The sequence below is a fragment of the Oryctolagus cuniculus genome, chromosome 16 (genome assembly GCF_964237555.1).
Source record: "Oryctolagus cuniculus chromosome 16, mOryCun1.1, whole genome shotgun sequence".
NCBI lineage: Eukaryota > Metazoa > Chordata > Mammalia > Lagomorpha > Leporidae > Oryctolagus > Oryctolagus cuniculus.
The window spans coordinates 64,672,884-64,694,814 of NC_091447.1; the positions used below are offsets into that span (position 1 = coordinate 64,672,884).

General features: G+C 55.4%; 1 protein-coding gene across 4 annotated transcripts; it reads left to right on the plus strand.

The window, feature by feature from the left end:
• Window positions 1–1,592: 1,592 nt before the first annotated feature.
• TPM4 (tropomyosin 4) lies at window positions 1,593–21,894 on the plus strand. 4 transcript variants are annotated; one of them, XM_008249321.4, is made up of 9 exons: window positions 1,593–1,762; window positions 5,862–5,987; window positions 9,900–10,033; window positions 14,072–14,189; window positions 14,499–14,569; window positions 15,363–15,438; window positions 16,203–16,265; window positions 16,356–16,425; window positions 17,679–20,141. In XM_008249321.4, the coding sequence occupies exons 1-9, from the start codon at window positions 1,649–1,651 to the stop codon at window positions 17,933–17,935; spliced, it is 1,029 nt and encodes a 342-aa protein (XP_008247543.2). In that variant the 5' UTR covers window positions 1,593–1,648; the 3' UTR covers window positions 17,936–20,141. The 4 variants fall into 4 exon arrangements, with proteins under 4 accessions (XP_008247543.2, XP_002722135.1, XP_051691750.2 ...); XM_002722089.5 differs by lacking the exon at window positions 17,679–20,141 and adding an exon at window positions 20,457–21,894 and having other exon boundaries at window positions 1,601–1,762; XM_051835790.2 differs by lacking the exons at window positions 1,593–1,762; window positions 5,862–5,987 and adding an exon at window positions 6,043–6,512.
• Window positions 21,895–21,931: the final 37 nt, after the last annotated feature.

Below are 21,931 nucleotides of genomic sequence, written 5' to 3' on the forward strand. Positions count from 1 at the left end.
GGACAAGGACTCAGAAGGTCAAGGCCCAGCCCCCAGCCCCCACCCCCAAGCAGCTGACAATCCCAAAACGCTGAGCAAATGATAATGAGAAGAGTAATCGCTCCCAGGGCCAGCGCTGCGTTGTTGTGGGCTATGCCCCTGCCTGTAGTGTCAGCTTCCCATATGGGCGCTGGTTCGAGTCCCGGCTGCTCTTCTTCTCTGCTATGGCCCAAGTGCTTGGGCCCCTGCACCCGCGTGGGAGACCTGGACTGAGCTCCTGGCTCCTGGCTTTGGATCAGCTGCTACAGCCATCTGGGGAGTGAACCAGCGGATGGAAGACCTCTTTCTCTCTGGAACGCTACCTCTCAGATAAATAAATAAATCTTAAAAAAAAAAAAAAAAAGAGTAATAGCTCCCATATCCCTTGGGATATGCTAGGGCTCAGCTGTGAGAAACCCACCTTAGACTGTGGGGGGCAGGGGGCCAGCACAAGCAAAGGCCCTGGGATGGGGATGGGGTGGCCCTGTGTGGGCAGAGTTGGGGCAACAGAAGTCTCAAGGGGGGAGTCCAGGAGCCTGGGTTGTTTCCTGTTCTTGTGGGTACTGGGGAGCCACAGCAGGTTCTAGGCAGGGAACCTGGGACTGCCTGGGGCTCCATGAATTTCATTCTTTTATTTTTTAAGATTTTTAAGATTTATTTGTTATTTATTTGAAATGCAGAATTACTGAGAGAGAGAGAGAGAGAGAGAGAGAGAGATCTTCCATCTGCTGGCTCACTCCCCTGATGGCTGCAACAGCCAAGGCTGGCCAGGCTGAAGCCAGGAGCTCCATCCAGGTCTCCCATGTGGGTGCAGGGACCCAAGCACTTGGGCCACCTTCTGCTGCCTCCCAGGCACATTAGCAGGGAGCTGGAAGAGAAGTGGAGCAGCCGGGACTTGAACCAGCGTCCATAAGAGGATGCCGGTGCTGCAGGTGGTGGCTTAACCCGCTGAGCCACGACACTGGACCCCAAGAATTCCTGCAAGATAACCCAGATCCGCTGGTTGTGAAGCCGCAGGAGGCAAGGCAGACAGAGACAGAGACAGACGGAGGCAAAGAAGGCTGCCGAGAGACACAGACAGGCAGGGAAAGAAAGGCGGAGGGGAGACCATGATGAGACTGAGACCCATTAGAAAAAGGTGGGAGAAATCCAGGAAGGCTCCCTGGAGGTGGTGGTGGGAAGGAGGTGGGACAAAGGCCTGACCCTGACTGACAGGCAGGATCCACACCAGCCCTTCTTATCTCCCCCAACAATGGGGAAACTGAGCCCCCCACCCCAACCCCAGGCCCCGCCGCTCACCCACGAGGGACCTGTGTGTTACCTGCTTAAACATGGAAGAGGTAACAGGCCTCCTCTCCCTCCCCCGCCCCCACCCACGCCGTGAAGAAAATCCCTGGCCCAAATAAGGCGAGGGCTGCTGTGGGAGGCGGTGAGTGAGTCGGCCCGCGGGAGCGAGTGGCGGCTGGCCCGGCAGTGGCCTGGGCTTGGGCCGCCTCCTCCGAGACTCGCCCGGCCTGGCCCGGCGGCAGGAGGAGGGCGGTGCACCGCCAGCTGCCCGCCCGGTTATAAGCGCCTCTCCCCTGCCCTCGGCCTCACTCGCTCAGCGCCACGGCCTCTGCAGCGCCCAGCCATGGAGGCCATCCGAAAGAAGATGCAGATGTTGAAGCTGGACAAGGAGAACGCCGTGGACCGCGCCGAGCAGGCCGAGGCGGACAGGAAGGCAGCCGAGGACAGATGCAAGCAGGTGAGGCGCCCGTGGCCTCGGCTGGGCGGTGCTGGGCTGCACCAGGCAGGCCGGGCACCCTCTCTGTTTAGCTCTCCCTGGCCTGGGAAAGCGGCGGCGGTGGTGGTGGTGGTGGTGTGAGGTCACAGAGATCTGGGAGTGTGAGGGCTGGCATGGGGGCAGGGGGCCGAGGCTGTGGCCGAGCCAGATGAGGGGGCAGCTGGCTTCCTGAGAGGGCGTCCGGAGGCCGGGGCGGGGTGGCTGGACACAGCCCACAGGACCCTGTGTGTGTGTGTGTGTGTGTGTGCACGTGCACGGGGTAGACAGGGGGGTGACCGCGTGCCCATGCACAGGGCGTCCCCAGCTGTGACAGGAGCCGCCACCAAGCTCACACCAGCGACTGCCCAGAGAGGGTGGCTGTACCTGGGGGCAGGGTGGGGCGGCTGGGACCCCCTGCAGGGCCTGCTGGGGAGGGGGGCAAGGTCTGGAGGCAGGGATGGAAGCTATGGGGTAGCCTCAGATCTCATGGGTCCCGTGTCTGGGGTGCCTCTGCCGATGGGGTAGGGGGCAGTGGGTGGGGGCCACCCGGCAGGGCAGGGCTAACCCAGGAGGCCCTGGCTTCGAGGGAACAGGGAGGAGCCCCCAGAGGGTCAGTGAGCAGAGTCTGGAGCTGAGCAGGGCCAAGGCTGGGGGCACTGCCAGATGTCAGTGATCAAACGCCAGGCCCTAGGAGCCACAGGGGCTCCGGGAAGCGCCCCCCTCCCACCACCGCGGGGAGACACCCAGGACCGCGACACGGAGTCCCCTGCCCTGCCCAGCCCAGGCACCAGGCACCCTGGGACCCACGCCCTCGGCGCTCTGCCTTCTTGGTGGCCGCCTGTGTGACTTGGGGGAAGTGGCAGCTGTGTGACAGGTGACTGCGCAGGTGGAGCCCTTGGCCCTGCGCCTAGCTCAGAGTCATCGAGGAAGACTTCCTGCCCCGCCCTACTGGACTGGGGCCGCCCATCCCCCAGTGTTCCAGGGTTGCCCTAGCGGCCAGCCTCACCCAGCACTGCCCACACAAACTCCTCCCTTCCCTGGCAAACACAGATGGGGCCCTGGCCTGCCAGCCTCCCCACGTCCCTGTGCCCTCATCCTGACGGCGTTTAGCCAGAGATTCAGTGGAAAGCAAAGTTTCGGCTCTAATTCTCACTAAAGGGTGAGTGACTGATAGGGCTCTGTTCTCTCCAGTGGTCTGGGACTCAACTTACCTAAAGTGCCTCGTGCTACAGGAGGCTGGAGATAGTGGGGACTGGGGCCAGCCTGACCCTGGGAGATACTGCAGCCAAGTCCCCATATGACCAGCGCCGTGTGGGAACAGGACCAAGGCCCAGCCTGGCCACTTCCTGCCCACTCCCCGCCCAGGTCAGAAGCATCCGCTGCTGTTGACCTTTGATCCCACATCCTGCCCCAGCCCTGTCCCTGCCTGGCCAATGTAGGCACAGGGAGGCTGAGGCCCCAGCGGGACTGTGTGGCTCACTCACCAGCCCAGAACTCAATTTATGCCAGTCTTACTTAACTCCCTTCCCCCCCTCCCCGCCTCTGCAGGATTTGGGAGGGGGTTTTTGATTCACTCCACAAACATCCAGAAGGGTTAGCACGGGGGCGTCTGCTGACCCCAGCTTCCTGGGGGGCCCCAGCAGTGCCCTGGACCAGAGGAGAGACAGAAACAGAGCAAGCAGCAACAGGAGGGACAGAGGCCGGGCCTGGACCAGAGGCAGGCCCACAGCAGTGGGGGTGGGCGCTGGCTCTTGGCCCCCTCCCCGCAGCAGGTCGGGGGAGGGTGGGAGGTTGTACCACCTGCCGGCGGCCACACCAACTGGCTTTGCAATCCGTGTATGATTTAAGGATTCAAATTCCCCAGATGCGTGACCCTGGCAAAGTCACTTCCCCTTTAAGGGCCTCAGTTTCCCCTTCTGTGACATGGACCTTCAATGAGGACGTCTAGAGCATGCCTGGGACCATCTATTGTTATTTTTTTTAAAGATGTATTTATTTATTTGAAAGGTAGAGTTACAGAGAGGGAGAGGCAGACACACACAGAGAGGGAGAGAACCGCTAAGCCAAATGCTCACCCCCATCCTACATATTTGCTAGCCCCCTGCCTTATTCCAGTCCACACCTGTTCTTGTCCAAACGTTGCCCCCAAAGCTGTCAAAACTCCAAATCATCTCCCTGCCCCGATGAGCTCGACAGAGTCCGATTTGCTCCCACTCTGTGTTAGGAGAGCCCCCAGCTAGGGGATACAGTCAGCGCTCCATAAATGCTGCACTCTGCAGATCTGGAAGGGAGTCAGGGTGACCTGCAAAAAATCTTTATAGAAACAGACTCATTTATCTCCGTCAAGGCGGAAGCACAGCCCCCAGGGTGCTCACCCCTGCCGCCTCCAGGCTTCCATTCTGCAGATAGAGAAGCTGAGGCCAGAACAGGAACTGGGACCACATAGCCCAGACTCTGGGAGGCAAGGCTTCCCAGTCAGCCCCTGTAGACCCTGACCTTGGCATGAGCTGTGGCGCCCCTCCCTGCCCCCACCCTGCAACTCAGCAATGGGACGTTCAGCAATCCCTAAAGAGAAGTCAGATGACACAGAGGGAGGGAGAGAGAGAGAGAGAGAGAGAGAGAGAGGAACAATCAAACACCCAAATGCCCACGACAGGTGGGGCAGGGCTGGGCCAGGCTGAAGCCAGAAGCCAGGAGCTCCACCCAGGTCTCCCACGTGGGTGGCGGGGGCCCAAGCACTTGAGCCAGCACCTGCTGCCTCCCAGGGTGTGCAGCAGTGCGGAGCTGGGGACTGGGAACCGGAGCTGGGGGCTGGACTTGCCTCTCCTTGTAAGACAGAGGGCTGCACCCCCTGACCTCGCCTAACCCTAACCACCTCCCAAAGTCCCACCCCAACTCCAATTCCCATCACATCAATTGGGGGTGGGGGGTGTTGGCTACAAGCATTTAGTCCCTAATGGGATTAAGTGCCCTGTGTGACCTGGGGCAAGTCACTGTCCCTCTCTGGGCGGCCTGCTGTGAGGAAGCAGAATAAGGCAGGGTCCCGTGCTTGGGGGGGGGGGGGGGAGGGGGGCTTTGCCTACCCATCCAGGGAGCAGAGGTCAACCCAGAACTCAGGCCAGAGCAAGACCACCCCAGCCCAGGGCCTGGGGGCCAGGGGCCGCAGGAGGGGTCCAAGGAGAGGTTACAGGAGCTTCGTAGACCAGGGCTGCACACAAGCCAGAAGTACAGAAACTCTGTACCCCCAGTCTTCAAGGAAAGCAGTCCCTGAGGAGTCCAGGTCTCTGTTAGAAGTCGGGCAGGGGCCAGCGCCGCGGCTCAACAGGCTAATCCTCCACCTAGCGGCGCAGGCACACCGGGTTCTAGTCCCGGTAGGGGCGCCGGATTCTGTCCCGGTTGCCCCTCTTCCAGGCCAGCTCTCTGCTATGGCCAGGGAGTGCAGTGGAGGATGGCCCTAGTGCTTGGGCCCTGCACCCCATGGGAGACCAGGAGAAGTACCTGGCTCCTGCCATCGGATCAGCGCGGTGCGTGGGCCCCAGCACGCCGGCCGCGGCGGCCATTGGAGGGTGAACCAAAGGCAAAGGAAGACCTTTCTCTCTGTCTCTCTCTCTCACTGTCCACTCTGCCTGTCAAAAAAAAAAAAAAAAAGTCGGGCAGGAGGGAGGCAGCAGGTATGAAGTTGGTGGGCCAGTCTGAGAGGCCTGGCCTCGCGCAATGGGGAGCCACAGCAGGTTGTAGGAGGAGGGAGGGCAGAGTGTCCCTGGGCACTTGTATGAGCGAGAATGGCTGAGCATGGGGAAGAGGCTGGGGTGTCCAGGCCTCGAGAAATGAGCCCCGTCTTTGCGCTGAACCCCCCTCCACCTGGGCGGAGTTGGGGAGTGGGGGTGACGTCCCCGCTGTGTGTGTCTCCTGCAAAAGGGGGATCGTAGATTCGCCAAGAAGGGCCACACAGCCGGAGCCTCAGGACCCGGTGATCCAGACGGGGAAACTGAGGCCCAGAGAGAGAAAGGGCGGCTGTTGGGGGGGGTGTCACTAGGCTGATGCACCCCCCACACACACACCCGCACCCGCTGTGCCCCAGGTGGAAGAGGAGCTGGCGCATCTGCAGAAGAAGCTGAAAGGCGCGGAGGACGAGCTGGACAAGCACTGTGAGGAGCTCAGGGACGCGCAGGAGAAACTGGACCTGAGCGAGAAGAAGGCCTCCGACGTGCGTGTGCGGTAGCCCGGCGCCCGCAGGGCCGGCCAGGCGGGAAGCGCCCGGGGTGGGGAACGCGAGGAGGCAGCGGCGCGCGGGGGGCGGCGCCTCCCGGCGCTTTCTCCAAATAAGTCCCGAAAAGGGGCCCTTTCCAGCGGCGGCGGCCAGCGGTGCCCACGTCAGACCCTCCCCCAGCGGTGCTGACGTCGGCCGCCCGGCCCGGTGACCTCATCGCCCCAGTCGGCGGCCCGGCCCGGGGGGCGGGGAGAGGCGGGGGCGGCCCCGGCGGCGCAGGCAAAGGCTCGCGGGGCCGGGGCGCGGCTGCTGCAGCTCTCGCCGGAGCCGGACCGAGCCCAGCCCAGCCCAGCCGAGCGCCCCGCTGCGTGCGCTCCGCGCCTCCGCGCCATGGCCGGCCTCAACTCGCTGGAGGCGGTGAAACGCAAGATCCAGGCCCTGCAGCAGCAGGCGGACGAGGCGGAGGACCGCGCGCAGGGCCTACAGCGGGAGCTGGACGGCGAGCGCGAGCGGCGCGAGAAAGTGAGAGCCCCTCCCGGCCCCGCGCGCCCCGGCCCCGCGCCCTCCTTTCTTCCCCCGGTGCCGGCGCCGCGCGCGCGCGCGCTCCCCGCCCGCCGCTGCCGCCGACCTCACCGCACCCCCCGCCCCTGGTAGTGGCCCCCTCCCCCCGCCCCGGCGCCCTGCAGTGTCCCGGATCGCAGATCTGCACACCCCCCATCCCCCAGACCCACGGCCGATCCTGCGTTCCCGCGCCGCCATCCTCGCGCTGGGGCCTGGGACGGGGGAGGGGGCGCCGCATCCGGGTCGGGCGGGGCTGGCCGAGCGGGAAATGGGGGGGATGGGGCGCCGGGGGTTCGCGATCCCCCCTGGGTGGAGAGGCGGGAAGGGTGTGGGGAGGGGGCGCACGGGGCGCGCGCTTGGCTGGGGATCCCGGGCCTGGGGGATGGCGGAGGCCCCGGCCGCCGGACCTCCAGGCGGGGAGCGAGGCTGGACGCGGCGAGCGGTTCCCATTGTCTGGGGTTGGCCCGGCCCGGGGCGACTTGGGGCGGGGGCGTCGCACGTTCTCTCGGCTTCCCGGCTTCGCCCACCCAGCCGGTTCCACCGGGCGCGGCGGCAACGCGGAAGTCCTGCCCGCAGCCGCCTGCCAGCCGGCCTTACTCCCTCCAGCTGGCCCCTGCGGGAACGGGGCCCGCGGGACCTCCGCCTTCCTGCAGAGCGTTCTCCTGGGAGGTTCGTGCGGGGGTCGTTTGAGCGCCTACTGTTTACCTCTGGTGCGCGCCGCGGAAAACTAGGTCTGAAAGGAGGGAACCTCTCCAGCCCCCCCCCCCACCTCCATCCCCTGACCCTCCCTTCCTGGGAGGGGGCTGGGACAGCCGCGGGTGTTAACCTCATCTCCTACGGGTGCTTAACCTCGGGGAGTGCGCCTCCCCGCGTGCAGTGCGGCATACAGTAGGTGCTCACTTTGTGCCTTACTCTCTGCCCTCCACTATGGGAAAGGAGGCCAGAGGGGGCCGATAGAGCAGACTGATAAAGGAAGTTTGGCTGGGACTACAGACCCTGGGTGCAAAGACAGAGAGGCAAGAAAAGTTGTGGGGGACCCCCCTTCTCTCGCCTGGGGTCGCAGTCTGGGTCGGGGGCGACTCGGGGAGTTGAGAGAAGCTGCCACATGGCCCTGGCCGGGTGTAGGTCTGCACAGTGTCCTGGCCAGAGCCGCTTCAGCATTGGCCCGGGTGGCCGGGGTGGCCGGGGTTTAATTCTATAAATGCCGCTTTGGCTGGAAGACGCAGCAGAATCCGGCTGGGAGCCACCAACAGTAGCTGCTCTGGCTGCTCTCATAGGCCTGACCCTCCCTCTGAGCTCATCGGGGCATCTCGCTGGGGGACAATTACTGTGGCCTCAGAGTGGCCCTCCTTGGGGAGCCAGGATTCCTGGAGTTGGGACAGGCAGGGGGAAGAGAGCCGAGCGATTTTATTTTATCTTTTGGGAAAGTGAAGGGCTCTTCTACAGAGCCTGTTTCCCTCTGTGGGTCAGGAGAATCCAGAAGGAAAAAAAAAATCCACTCTGTGTCCGTCTGGTGGAGAAAGCCAGGCGGGTGGCAGAGTTCTGGGCCCGCCTCCCAACAGCTGGTTTCGGTTAGATTTTTGTGTGTGATTAACCGACATCTTCCTGTTCCTTTGCCACATGCATGCTGCAAGCCTCTTTTACCTTATAAGGAAAATCCTTTGTAGCCTGTGGAAGGCTTTGATTGCAGGAAGGGGTGGAGTCCCCAGATGACTACCAAGTATCTGGGTGTGCAGTGTGCCCGCCACAGACGCGGCCACTTCCAAAAGTTAGCGGAGAATGGGGTCGAAATCTAAGTGTATTCTGGGAGGGGAAAAAAAATTGGAAATCCATCCATGAATGTTTGGAAGATCCCCTTCTAGGTGTGAATTTTTTTAGAGTTCTTTTGCGCCAAGATAAATTTATTTTTTGAGAGGCAGAGAGAGAGAGCTCCCACCAGCTACTTGATTCTGCAGATGCTTGCAACAGCTGGAGCTGGGTGAGGCAGAAGCCAGGCGCTTAGGAACGGAATGCAATCCAGGTCTCCCATGTGGGTGGCAGGGCCCCAAGTACTTGGGTCATCACCTGCTGCTTTCCCAGGCGCATTAGCAGGGAGCTGGATCAGAAGTGTGGAGTAGCCAGGACTCCAATATGGGGTGCAGATGGCCCAAGCGACGCCACCACCGGCTGCACCGATTATTTTATTGTCCTGGTGCCTTTGCTGCCTCCCTGGATTCAGTCCCATTTGACTAGGTCTTAAGGGCCCTACAGGGGCAGATAAGGGAAGAACCTGGCTTGGGGCTCAGGAAGTCATTCCTCACCAGCTGTGAGTCACTGAGCCCTTGAGGGTTCCCATCTATAAAATGGGTATGAAGTTTCAAATGAGGTCAAACTTTGAGAGCAAGAACGGCCCTTCTCTGGTCTTTACTGCCCCTCTCTCCCCCCAGCCAGGGGCCAGCTATGCCTTGCAGCCCTCTCAGCCCTTGGGGGAGGAGTCAGGCTGTGGGCTATCAGTGTCACGTGGCCACAAAAGTGGCAAAGCCAGGATTCTGACGCAGCACTTTGTGACTTTTGGATTTCCTGCTTTTTCACACAGCCCTGGATTTCCTCCTTCATAGGGGAAAACACTCTGGAAAAAGCTCCGAGCACTCTTTGTCAGCAAGTTTGCTTCCCTTCCTCACACCTTATTGGTTATTATGGTAGAGAAAATTGATTTCATTTACTTAAACGGCAGAGTGACAGATCTTCCACTCTGAGGGTTGGTTCAGTCCCCCCGAAAGGGCTGAGATGGGAGGGGCTGGGAGCCAGGAGCTCCATCTGGGTCTCCCACGCAGGTGCAGGGGCCCAAGGACTTGGGTCATCTTCTGCTGCTTTGCACATTAGCAGGGAGCTGGATTGGAAGCAGAGCAGCCAGGATTGGAACTGGTGCCCAAATAGGATGCCGGGGATCGAAACAGCTTAACCCACTGCCCCACACGTGATACCTTATCATTGTCCCATCTCGTCTTCAACCAGACCTCGCAAAATGTCCCAGCTGGGCTGCCCCTGCCCAGCCAGCTCATCCTGTGGCCAGCATGCCTGTTCTTGGACTTACCTTGCCATTTTCCCGGGACATGCCATCCGATGCTGAGGTCGGATCTGTTGTCTCCAAGCCAAGGGCACACTTGGCTTGTCTTGCTTCGTTTTAGCATCACTCTTTGAATTGACACAAACTAACTGTAACAAATTTGTCTCTTACCCTCTGCTGGGTGGGGTATGCCACCTGTTCTGCAGACCAGAGAGTGGATTCCTTAGGGGCCGGGCTTAGCTGAGGAGGTGTAGAGGGGTGGATTTTCCTTCTTAACACTGCATCCGGGTCCTCTCCCCCAGGCTGAGGGCGATGTGGCAGCTCTAAATCGGCGCATCCAGCTCGTGGAGGAGGAGTTGGACAGAGCTCAGGAGCGGCTGGCCACCGCCCTGCAGAAACTGGAAGAGGCGGAGAAGGCTGCGGATGAGAGCGAGAGGTGAGAGCGCCTTGACCTTGACCTTGGCAGCGGCTGGCAAGTGGGGAGAGCACCACCCGCCTCCTGGGCAGTGGGGGAAGGGCTTGTCCACGGGGAGGGTACCTCAGGAAGTTCCCTGGGACAATGGAATGGAAAGATGTTTATTTTGGGGCTGAAAAATGTTTTCAGGGATGGGTGTTTGGCCTGGTGGTTAAGGCAACCGAGGAATCAAAGAGCCTGGGGTTTTGACCCCTGGCTCCGCCCCTGGCCCCGCTCCCTGCTGGTGCACAGCCTGGGAGGCAGCAATGAGGACTCAACTGCCTAGGTGCCTGCCGTCCACGCGTGGGAGACCCGGATGGAGTTCCCGGCCCCTGGCTTCAGTCTCAGCCCTACCCTGGTTGTTGGAGGCATTTGGGGATTAAACCAGGCAATGGGCTTTCTCTTTCTCTCTGCCTCGCAAAGAAATAAAAATGTTTTAAAAAATTTAATTCATACATAGTTTTTCGATAATAGGCCTTTCTCATGAATTTTTGAAGATTACCTCTATGCATGGGCTTTGAAATTTTATATACAAAGGCCAGCGCCGTGGTTCTCTTGGCTAATCCTCCGCCTGTGGTGCTGCCACCCCGGGTCCTAGTCCCAGTTGGGGTACCGGATTCTGTCCCGGTTGCCCCTCTTCCAGGCCAGCTCTCTGCTGTGGCCTGGGAGGGCAGTGGAGGATGGCCCAAGTGCTTGGACCCCTGCACCTGCATGGGAGACCAGGAGGAAGCACCTGGCTCCTGGCTTCAGATCGGCACAGCGCTCCAGCCGTAGTGGCCATTTAGGGGGTAAACCAATGGAAGGAAGACCTTTCTGTCTCTCTCTCTGTCTAACTATGCCTGTCCCAAAAAAAAAATAAATAAAAATAAGAAAAGAAATTTTATACACAAAGATGAGCTTATCTTTTAATTCCATTTTCTACTTCTTTTTTTAAAAAAAAAGTTTATTTGATTTATTTGAAAGGCAGAGTTACAGAGAGGGAGATCTTCCATCTGCTGGTTCATTCCCCACATGGACACAACAGCTGGAGCTGGGCCAGGCTGAAGCCAGGAGACAGGAGCTTCCTCTAGGTCTCTCCACGTGGGTGCAGGGGCCCAAGTACTGGGCCATCTTCCACTGCTTTCCCAGGCCACAGCAAGAGCTGGACCGGAAGAGGAGCAGCCGGGACTCAAACCAGCACCCACATGGGATGCCGGTGTCACAGGTGGCGGCTTTTTGCTGCGCCACAGCACCGGCCCCTTCTGCTAACTTATTAATGGACCCTGGTACATACACATGTGTGGCCGTGCTTTGAAAACTGTCACGCTGTTGGTAGAGAAAGTCGATCATCATGGTGGTCATGAAGACACACTTCCAATAGGCCGGGAAAGGCAAAAGAGAGGAAATAAAAACTGGAGTGGTGGCCAGCACCGTGGCTCAATAGGCTAACCCTCTGCCTGCAGCGCCGGCACACCGAGTTCTAGTCCCGGTCGGGGCGCCAGATTCTGTCCTGGTTGCTCCTCTTCCTGTCCAGCTCTGTGCTGTGGCCCGGGAGTGCAGTGGAGGATGGCCCAAGTACTTGGGCCTTGCACCCGCATGGGAGACCAGGAAAAGCACCTGGCTCTTGGCTTCGGATCAGCGCAGTGCACTGGCCACAGCGCGCTGGCTGCAGCAGCCATTAAGGGGTGAACCAATGGAAAAGGAAGACCTTTCTCTCTGTCTCTCTCTCTCTCACTGTCCACTCTGCCTGTCAAAAAAAAAAAAAAAAAAAAAAAAAAAAAAAACACCTGGAATGGGCTGTGTGCACTGATGATGGACAGGCCATGTGCACAGGTGATCAATGGGCCATGTGCACTGATGATTGTCCATGATGCCATCAGGGAGGCTTCAGGCTCTTGGCTGGTGACAACAGAATACACTAACCCTCGTGTCTGTAGTGTACTCACCACTGGCGGTGTAGCCCCCCGGGGCGCTCATGCTGTGTTGAGGGCCTCTAGTGGGCTGCCCTGTCATTTTTTTAAAAATGTATTTATTTATTTACTTGAAAGTCAGAGTTACACAGAGTAGGGGGTCTTCCATCCACTGGTTCACTCCTCGATTGGCTGCAACAGCTGGTGCTGTGCGAATCCAAAGTCAGGAGCCAGGAGCTTCTTCCAGGTCTCCCACGTGGGTGCAGGGGCCCAAGGACTTGGGCCATCTTCCACTGCTTTCCCAGGCCATAGCAGAGAACTGGATCGGAAATGGAGCAGCTGGGACTCGAACCAGTGACCATATGGGATGCTGGCACTGCAGGCAGCGGCTTTACCCGCTACACCACTGCTCTGGCCCCTGCCCTGGCTGTTAGAACAGGCTTGCTCTCTGTCATGCCTTGCTCAGCAGGACTGAGGGTGGATTGTATGAAGTCCCACAAGCAGTGGCCTCTGTGTGCTAGTAAATGGGTTCGTTGTGAGGTGATGGAGTGGGCTGGGCCAGTGGTCCTTATGTAGCTGCCACACATCACATCAGGTTGTCACTTGATCCATCCCCTGTGCTGTTTCCAACATAGACTTCTTCAGAAATACTCAATGCTGGTTTTTTTTTTTTTTCTTCAAGATTCATTGTATTTATTTGAAAGACAGAGTTAGAGAGAAAGAGAGAGAGATCTTTCATCTGCTGGTTCACTCCCCAGATGGCTGCAATGGCCAAGACTTGGCCAGACCAAAGCCAGGAGCCTGAAGCTTCCTCTGGGTCTCCCACGCAGGTGCAGAGGCCCAAGCACTTGGGCCATTTTGCTTCCACTGCTTTCCCAGGCCATCAGCAGGGAATTGGATCAGAAGTGGAGCAGCCAAGACTCAAACTGGTGCCCGTATGGGATGTGGGCACCACAGGCAGAGGCTTAGCCTACTATGCCATAGCGTCGGCCTGTTACTCATTTCTTGGCCCATCAGCCGAGTCATAGCACAAGGCCAGCTATGCCCGCTTTCCCAAATTGCCATGACAGCTTCAGTTCTGCCCTTCTCTGCACCCTCACCTGGTCGGTATGGGTGGGTCACGTGTCCCATCTCCGAGAATGCTTGGGACCAGAAAAGCTTTGGATCTGGGTTTCCAGTGACTTTGAGATTTTGGAATATCTGCATAGACCTGAGATATCTCGGCGGAGTGCGGGACCCAAGCTTGAATCTGAAATCCATTTTACGTTCCAAGTACACCTGTGGTCCATAGCTTGAAGGCCATGTTAGACAAGCCTTTTTGGGCCACCTGTGTTCTGAGTGCAACCCGTTATTTCATGAGATCAGGGGTGGAATTCTCTCTTTGTGGCATCGGGTCACTGCTCAGAAAGCATCGGATTGGGGCCGGTGCTGTGGCATAGAGGGTAAAGGCGCCGCCTGCAGTGCCGGCATCCCATATGGGCGCGGGTTCGAATCCTAGCTGCTCCACTTCTGATCCAGCTCTGTGCTGTGGCCTGGGAAAGCAGTGGAAGATGGCCCAAGTACTTGGGCCCCTGTACCCGCATGGGAGACTCGGAATAAGCTCCTGGCTTTGGATTGGCCCAGCTCTGGCCGCTGTGACCATTTGGAGAGTGACCCGGTGGATGGAAAACCTCTCCCTTTCTCTCTCTGTCTTTTAACTCTGCCTCTCAAATAAATGAAACCTTAAAAAATAGAAAAAGCAAGCTTCAGATTGGGGGATTCTTTCTCAGAGCAGGGACGCTCAGCCTTGCACCTGCTGCTCACCTGGGGCTTCCTGCCGTAGCTCATCCTGGTTCCCACACACTGCTGTATAGGGAACCCTTCCAGTGGGAGCGGCTCCCTGCAGCTCCCATCCGGTTCCAGAATGTACCATTACGGCTCTGAGAGCGGTGCCCAGCACTCGGTTCCCATGGGTGGGCTGTGAACCGGGTGGCAGCGGCTGGCGGTGGGGAGGGGCGGGATGAGACCTATGGAGGCTCCCTGGTTGTCGGCCAGGCCTCCCTCGTGCTGCTCATGGCGGAGGGGCGGGCGCGGATGGCGGTCGTTGACGGGCGTGTGCCTTGTGGGGGTGTGCGGGGTTGCCTCTTTGCAGGGGAATGAAGGTGATCGAAAACCGGGCCATGAAAGATGAGGAGAAGATGGAAATCCAAGAGATGCAACTAAAAGAAGCCAAGCACATTGCGGAGGAGGCGGACCGCAAGTACGAGGAGGTGAGTGAGCGGCGGCGGCGGCCGGGAGAAAGCTCCTGGTGGGTCCTTCTGTGGGCTCTGGCGTCCTGGGATGCTGGGGCTGCCCCTAACTCGCTTCTGTCCTTTCGCTGGGTGTTCTGGAACAATCTAGAAAGCATGCAAGATGCTGATACCCCCAGCCCTTTCTTTCTTCCTTTTCTTGTGTGCGCCCCCCCACCCCACCCCGGGGACTGAGAGTGAGTAGAATGGGGCCCGGTGCATGCTGGGGGAGAGCTGGGTCAGCTGCAGGGGGCGGCCTTTTTTTTTTATTTTTCCTCTCTCCGTGCACAGGTAGCCCGGAAGTTGGTCATCCTGGAAGGCGAGCTGGAAAGGGCGGAAGAGCGAGCCGAGGTGTCTGAGCTGTGAGTCCCAGGGTGGGCCCCCAGGGGTCTGGCCCAGCCACTGAGTGGCTTCTGTTGGGAATGGGCTCTGTGCTCAGGTGGGCTGGGGTGGGGGACAGTGCAGGGAGGGACCTCCGGGACTTGGCAGCTCAGCAGACTGGGAAGCATTGCCCACATGTTCACAGAGCTCACTGGGCGGGCGGGAGGAAGCTCTCGGTCCTTTTTTCCCAGAGAGGCTATCCCAAGGAGACTGCCCCGCCCCCCACCCCCACTCCCACCCATCCTTGTTTAAATTCTTGGCTGCTGATGTCAGTATTTGGCAGTGATAACATTCCTGAGGTGGGGGAGCTGAGCATCCTATAAGTTCCAGCAGACAAAAAATATGTATATATATTGATAAAATAAATGCCTCTCTCCTGGGGATGAGGAATCCCAGCTCCCCTCTCTCTCTCTCTCTCTCCCTCTCTCCCTCTCTCTCCCCCCACCCCCTCGTTCTTAACCCCTTCCGGAGCCTGCCTCATCCAGCCTGGATTTCACAATCTTGCTTCAGCCCTTGGCGGAAGCCCAGGGGCTGCTTAGCAAACCCTCCACAGAACTCCTGGGCCTGCCCGGGGTGATGGGGCTTTGATAATAACTACACAGTCCTAGGGATCAGAAAAAAAATAGAAAATCCTTTTTTTTCCCCCTGCATTCCTTCCAGAAGCCCCCAGGGCAATGTGGGTTTCGCCTTTTGAAACTTTTCTTTGTAGGGGAGAATTGCCTGCTGTCAGGGAGGATGAGATACCAAAATTAAAATAAAATTTTTCTTGGGCAGAAAATGTGGCGATCTTGAAGAAGAGCTCAAGAATGTCACCAATAATCTGAAGTCGCTGGAGGCCGCCTCTGAGAAGGTTGGTGACTGCCCAGGGGCCCTGGGTGAGGTTTGCGGGAGTTGGTGCCTTTTGCACTCGCCAAAGTGCATGGGGAACTGGGTTCTGAATGGAGGCCCCACACATGCGCCTCATCTCCAGGTGCCTATGGAAACGCCATCTCATCATCTTGGCTGGTCCCCGGCTCAGTTCTCAAAGTGCCTTCTTCACCTGTTTCATGGTTGCCCTGGGAAGGAGGCACCTTGCCCATTTTATGGAGGGACAAACTGAGGCAGAGAGAGGCGAGGAACAGCAGGTGTTGGAAGTGGGATTGGCTTTTCTGTGGCACCCTTAGTTCATTGTTAAAGTAGGATTATTTTTAAAGATTTATTTATTTGAGAGATAGAGTTACAGACCGAGAGAGAGAGAGAGCGAGGTCTTCCATCTATTGGTTCACTCCCCAAAATGGCCACAATGGCCAGGACTGGGCCAGGTCAAAGCTAGGAGCCAGGAGCTTCTTCCGGGTCTCCCACGCAGGTGCAGGGGCCCAAGGACTTGGGCCATCTTCTACTGATTTCCCAGGCCACAGCAGAGAGCTGGATCGGAAGTGGAGCAGCTGGAACTTGAACCGGCGCTCACGTGGGATGCCCGCACTGCAGGCAGTGGCTTCACCAGCTATGCCACGGCGCTGGCCCCCAAAGAATCTTATACACCCCTTTCTTCTAGGAATAGGGAACCTCCCTTCTTAGATGCTTTTTTTCCCCCCTGCTTCTTTTTAAAAGCCAGTATTTTGGTTTCTCCCATAGTATTCTGAAAAGGAAGATAAATACGAAGAAGAAATTAAACTTCTGTCCGACAAGCTGAAAGAGGTGAGCTCAGGGGCTGGCCAGCCGCTGGTTCCAAGCCTCTCCCGGGGATGGCTCTAGAATAATGGGTATGGACTCTGTCTTCTTCCACAGGCCGAGACACGCGCGGAATTTGCAGAGAGAACGGTCGCCAAACTGGAAAAGACCATCGATGACCTGGAAGGTAGGGATGGACCAGCTCAAAGTTGCCATGCCTCCCTCCCTGCCCCGGCTGACAGAGCCACGGGGAGCTGGCCGAGCTCCCCTTGGGTCTGTGGGTCTGTGGCCCGGGTTGAGCTGGGCTTTTGTTTGCCTGGAAAAAATCAAGTGCACAAGGAGGAAGTCTTTAGAATTTTCTGCGGGTTGCTTATTTTTCAGAGATGCTTTGCATTTTTGGTATTTTTTTTTAAATGCCTGGCATTTTTATAGAGAGTTCTCTCCCAGAGAGCTCCAAGCTTATCACAATCTGAGAAAACAAGAAAAAAAAACCTAGAGAATGTAGTGACTTCCAGAAAGACTCTATCCGATCTGCGAGCCTGGTGCCCACGTAGCTGGGAATTTCTCAAAGAGTTCCAATTTGTAAAAATCTCCGTCCGCGAGATAGCCAGAGGAGATGGGGAGGGGGGTGCCGGGGGAGGATTCGAGAATCATGGGGTTCCCACGACATTTCACAGTCTCCTCATCAGGAAAGGAGACAAAGCTCACCCCTCAGATCCTGCGCTCCAGTGTTTGATTTGGGGAATGAGGCTTCCATATAAGGGAAAATGCCCCAGTCTGGAGTCTAACCTTTGGACGGGGTGACGTCATTGGAAATCAGAGCTAATTACCCAGGAGCAAGGGTTGGTGGGAAATGCTGTGTCCCTCTCAGGTCACCCTTGCAAAGGTTCGCTGTGGCTGAGTGCCCTGTGGAGATCTTCTGTGGTGGCTTTTTTTTTTTTTTTAAATAATGTGTATTACCTAGTGCATGACTTGCTCCTAGTTCATGCTGTATTGTTGCCTCTTCTTTCTTTTCCTTTTTTTTTTTTTAAAGATTTATTTATTAATTTGAAAGGCAGAGTTACAGAGAGAGGTAGAGAGAGAGAGAGGTATTCCATCCACTGCTTCACTCCCCAAATGGCTGCCAATGGCCAGAGCAAGGCCAATCCGAAGCCAGGAGCCAGGAGTTTCTTCCAGGTCTCCCACTCAGGTGCAGGGGCCCAAGGACTTGGGCCATCTTCTACTGCTTTCCCAGGCCATAGCAGGGAGCTGGATGGGAAGTGGAGCCGCCAGGACTTGAACCAGCACCCATATGGGATGCTGGCACTGCAGGTGACAGCTTTACCTGCTACACCACAGTGCCAGCCTCTTCCCTTGTTTCTGTCTTCCTCTCCTCACTCATCCACAGCACTCCATTCCGACCACCTCGTGTTCTATCCCCTGTACCTCTTTCTCCTAAAGCTTTCTTCCTCCACCCTATGGATGAGCTCTGCACAAGGAAGTTCAAGTTCAAGGCTCTCAGCCAGGTGCTGGACCATGCTCTCCGTGATATAAGCTGTCCATCTCTGAAAAGGCAGCTAGGGTGCCCAAGCTGTGTGCCCTTGACCATGGCTGAAACCAAAACGTGGGCGCTTCGGCTTTTCTCACTCCCAAAATGCTTTGCCAAAGCCGTGAAAGACGACAGCCAACTTGGCCGTGAGCTCGCCTCACTTAGCTAGCTGCAATCTGCGTGCCAATAGTTTTTCCTTAAATAGCAATTGGTTTTGAATGGAGCCTGATCCCCATAAACCTCTTTGGCAGCTTCAAAAGAAATCGGCAGAACTTGCAAAAGCCAGCAGGCCTGGGTTTAACAGGAGCCTGCGCTTGAATGGGATTGGAGCTATGAATTCTCACAGCCGTCTTGGTCTCTTTTGTTCTGTTAATGCTCAGAAGGGGGACTTGGGGTTCCCTGTGTCTTCACTCCTTCATGGGAACCTTCATGAAGCTCCTAGTCCTGGGAGAGAGTTCACCTCCATACCCTCTGCCCTTAAAGATTTATTTATTTGAGAGGCAGAATTACAGACAGAGGGAGAGACAGAGAGAGAGAGAGGTCTTCCATCTGCTGGTTCACTCCCCAGATGGCCGCAACAGCCGGAGCTGTGTCAATCTGAAGCTAGGAGCTTCTTCTGGGTCTCCCATGCAGGTGCAGGGGCCCAAGGACTTGAGCCATCTTCCACTGCTTTCCCAGGCCAGAGCAGAGAGCTAGATTGGAAGTGGAGCAGTCAGGACTAGAACCGGCACCCATGTGGGATGCCAGCACTGCAGGTGGAAGCTTAGCTGGCTGTGCCACAGGGCCAGCTCCTGGAAATGACTTTTGATCCAAGTCACATCTGCCAGACGTGAAAATCTCCAATTAGATCATTCATCTGGGACACTAGCTTGTCGTGCCTCGTCCTATACTTTTGTAATTCAGGTGGCAACCTCTGTCTCAATTCTTCTTTATGCTCATTCCTCCAAAAATACAGCTCCCTAAACTGCCCACACCTTTGCACCTGCCCCTTCATCCTGTTCTAACTGCCTTCCAACCTGAACTTGGCATCAACTGTTGGCCTCATGTACTGGCATACGTATGTCCCACCCCTGGAGAAGGGAGGCTGTGGGGGTGGTGGGAGGAGTTGTTTGGTTTGCTCTGTGTATCTGTCCCTGGGATTTTTTCCAGAAATTTGCCACCTCCGCCCTTTGAAATGACTCCACAGCCCGGCCTATCCAGTTATGCTACCTAAGCGCTTAAGCAGGTCTTCATTGACAAAGATTGGTGTTAATGGAGCTTTCCTGCCGGTGTAGAGTTTATGTTCTGATTCTCCAGGGTAAAAAAAAAAAAAATCCACCTTTCAAGGGAAAGGTCTTTCCCTCTCAAGACCTATCAACAAAATAGACACCAGAGAAGCCAGGTGTCAAGGTGAAGTGCAGTCAGGCTGTGTAGACAAAAGGACACCTGAGTTTCAGTGCTGCCTAGCTCTCTAACACAGTTCACTGTGCAACCTTGAACGATACTATGTAGCTTCTCTGCAAAACAAAGGTGAAGCTGCAAGTTATTGGAAGGATCCAATGAGCTCATGGAGAAATTGGCTCTCACCGTAGGGGGCATTCACTTAACACCTGTTCATCCAGGCTAGGTGGGTGGATGGATTCTCTGATGGAATCCTTCCAGGTCAGGGTCTCAATGCCTTGTCAAATGAATAGTAGAAATAGTAGAAAGGCAGCCATCTTTTGCACTTTTTTTTTTTTTTTTTTTTTTTTTTTGCTTTCTGAAAATTTCCAGGCTGACCATATCACCTTTTATGAGGCTCTTTGCTTTCCTCCAGTATTTTAACAAGTGCTGGCCTTGCCCCTTATCTGTCCCCACTCACTGCAAACCAGTTCTGCCTCCTGCTTCGCCATGCATTGCTTTCAGTGGCATCTTGTTTGTGGTGGTGGTGGTGGTGGTGGTTCATTTCATGAGTCCCATCACTTCAGAGTGTGTCTGTAGTCTGGCTTAAAGTTCAGTCTTGTTGCATTTACCCTGGGGCTGACTGCCTTGCTGTGGAGCCAAGACACATTAACACAATTATGCCTGGAATTTAAACAGGCATTCCCAGGACCTCCAAAGGAAGCAAGGGTTGCAGGATTGTGTTTGCTTACCCATGGCTTGGCTCTCGGAGACTAATTCACAGGTCCTGGGAAGAAGTGTATTGAATTAGTTTTATCTAACGTGGAAATCTTAGGTGCTGAAGCAGTTTCCATGGGTTCTTCATAATCCCATACCACACTGATACTGTGGACCCCATTTGACAGGTGGAGAAACTTGAGAGCCAGAAAGGGTCAATGGCTTATTTCAGTGATACACCTGGGGCATAAATTCAGGTGCCCTGTAACTGGAGGTTTGCCATATTTCGCAAACAAAAATAACAGGATGTTATGTAAAATTTGAATTTCAGGTAGGGAGTGAGTCATTTCTTTTGGCATAAGTACATCTCAAGCAACAGTTGGGATAGACTTTACATACGAAAGTATTATTTGTGGCTTATCTGAAATTCAGTTTAACTAGACAGCCTGTATTTTACCTTACAATCCTGACCCTCCAATTTGGGATCTGATCCCTGTTATTCCATGGTGTTCTGCTATACTTCCAATGAAAAGGACTTTTCTCTGCCATCATTTGTTTTCCTTGAACGTAGATGCTTATTAACTTATTTTTACCCCCCTCTCAATCCTCACCAGAAAAACTCGCCCAGGCAAAAGAAGAGAACGTGGGCTTACATCAGACACTGGACCAGACGCTAAACGAACTTAACTGTATATAACCCAAACCGAAGAGCCTCGTGCCAGCAGAGACCACAGGGTTCCACGTGTTTGTCTTCTCTTGTAAGACATTCCTATTGTTATTGCATCTTTGCTTTGCTGGATATGTCAAGCCAATTAAGAATACGTGACCAAATATTTTATATATCAGAGAAGCTTTGAGCACCAGTTCAATCCAATGCCTTCCTTTTTTTTTTTTTTTTCCTTCCAAATGGCACCAGCTTTTTCAGCTCTATTTTTAGCCTGAAGTTGCATGTATTCCTAAGATAGGCAGGGTATTTCCTACCAAGCATCCTCTCTAAAAGACTGAGAGCATTTGGTTCCTGGGCAAATAGACAACCCCCCTCCCCCCGATTTTTTGAGAACACAGACTCTACATAATCTGTCTAGTCATGGGTTGATTTAAAATGCTGGACCCCTGTTGTGAGACCACAGGAAGCTGGTGACTGTCACATTAAAATGGGTGGGGATTTTCCATCCAGAGCAGGGGGAAAAAAAAAGGGCTATTGTGGGAAGTCGTAAACCACAGATCAACCTAATCGCTCTGGCCCTTCTCCACACTCCACTGTGCAGAAATAACATTCTCTGAGCAGCCAGCATGAGAGTGCTTGGGGAGTGGTCACCATAATTTTCCCAAGGATTTTCTGGATAGTTCCTTGAGGTTATGCTTTTCTCCTAGTTATCCTTCTCTGAGGAGCAGGTGCCTTGTGCCAACGATGACCCATGTTTGTCTGCCATGAGTATGAAGTTCAGTCCTGTTCAGGTCAGCCATATCAGAAGGCTGCTCATCACCAATAAACTGAGCGAGTTTTTTGTTTTGTTTTGTTTTTTTTTTTTTTTTTCCTGTTAACACAGTATTAGGCAGAAGAGGCCTGTCTGGTAGCCAGAAAAGTTACTGGCTTCATGTCATCTCCATACTTGAGGGAATTGCAAAGTGAGGATTTTCTGAATCTAGGACTTTGGAGTTCCTTCTTCAGGACCAAGTTAATAAAAAGACCAAGAAACTCCTGATTAAACTGGATATGGAGTATTTGGTAGACAGCAGCTGCACATTTTCACTTTCTTACATTTCTGCTTTATCGGTTAACATCTCAGAGCTGAAACATTCCATATTCTCCGACAGTGTGGGGGCCAATTCAAGTTTACAATTCTGACTAAAAAGCACCCTGCTTCTAGCTTACCTGAACCCCTGCCCTTCACTTCTATTTATTATTAAGCATCACACTACCCAGGAGATACACTAGCCAATTGTGCAATGGAATAAAACCCACACTTTCTTTAGATTCTTGCAACTGTATCATATGTAATGGTATCACTTTTTCTACATTTTGGTCAAATAAATTTTTACAGAAACTCCCATTTGTGTGAATTTTGTTTCGATGAATGTTGTTAGT

Bases quoted from the DNA above. Each gene is read 5' to 3' on its own strand.
- TPM4 (XM_008249321.4), top strand. From the start codon at position 1,649: ATGGAGGCCATCCGAAAGAAGATGCAGATGTTGAAGCTGGACAAGGAG. The intron at 10,034-14,071 runs GTGAGAGCGCCT...GCCTCTTTGCAG, and splicing joins GCTGCGGATGAGAGCGAGAG to GGGAATGAAGGTGATCGAAA. The intron at 16,266-16,355 runs GTGAGCTCAGGG...CTTCTTCCACAG, and splicing joins TGTCCGACAAGCTGAAAGAG to GCCGAGACACGCGCGGAATT.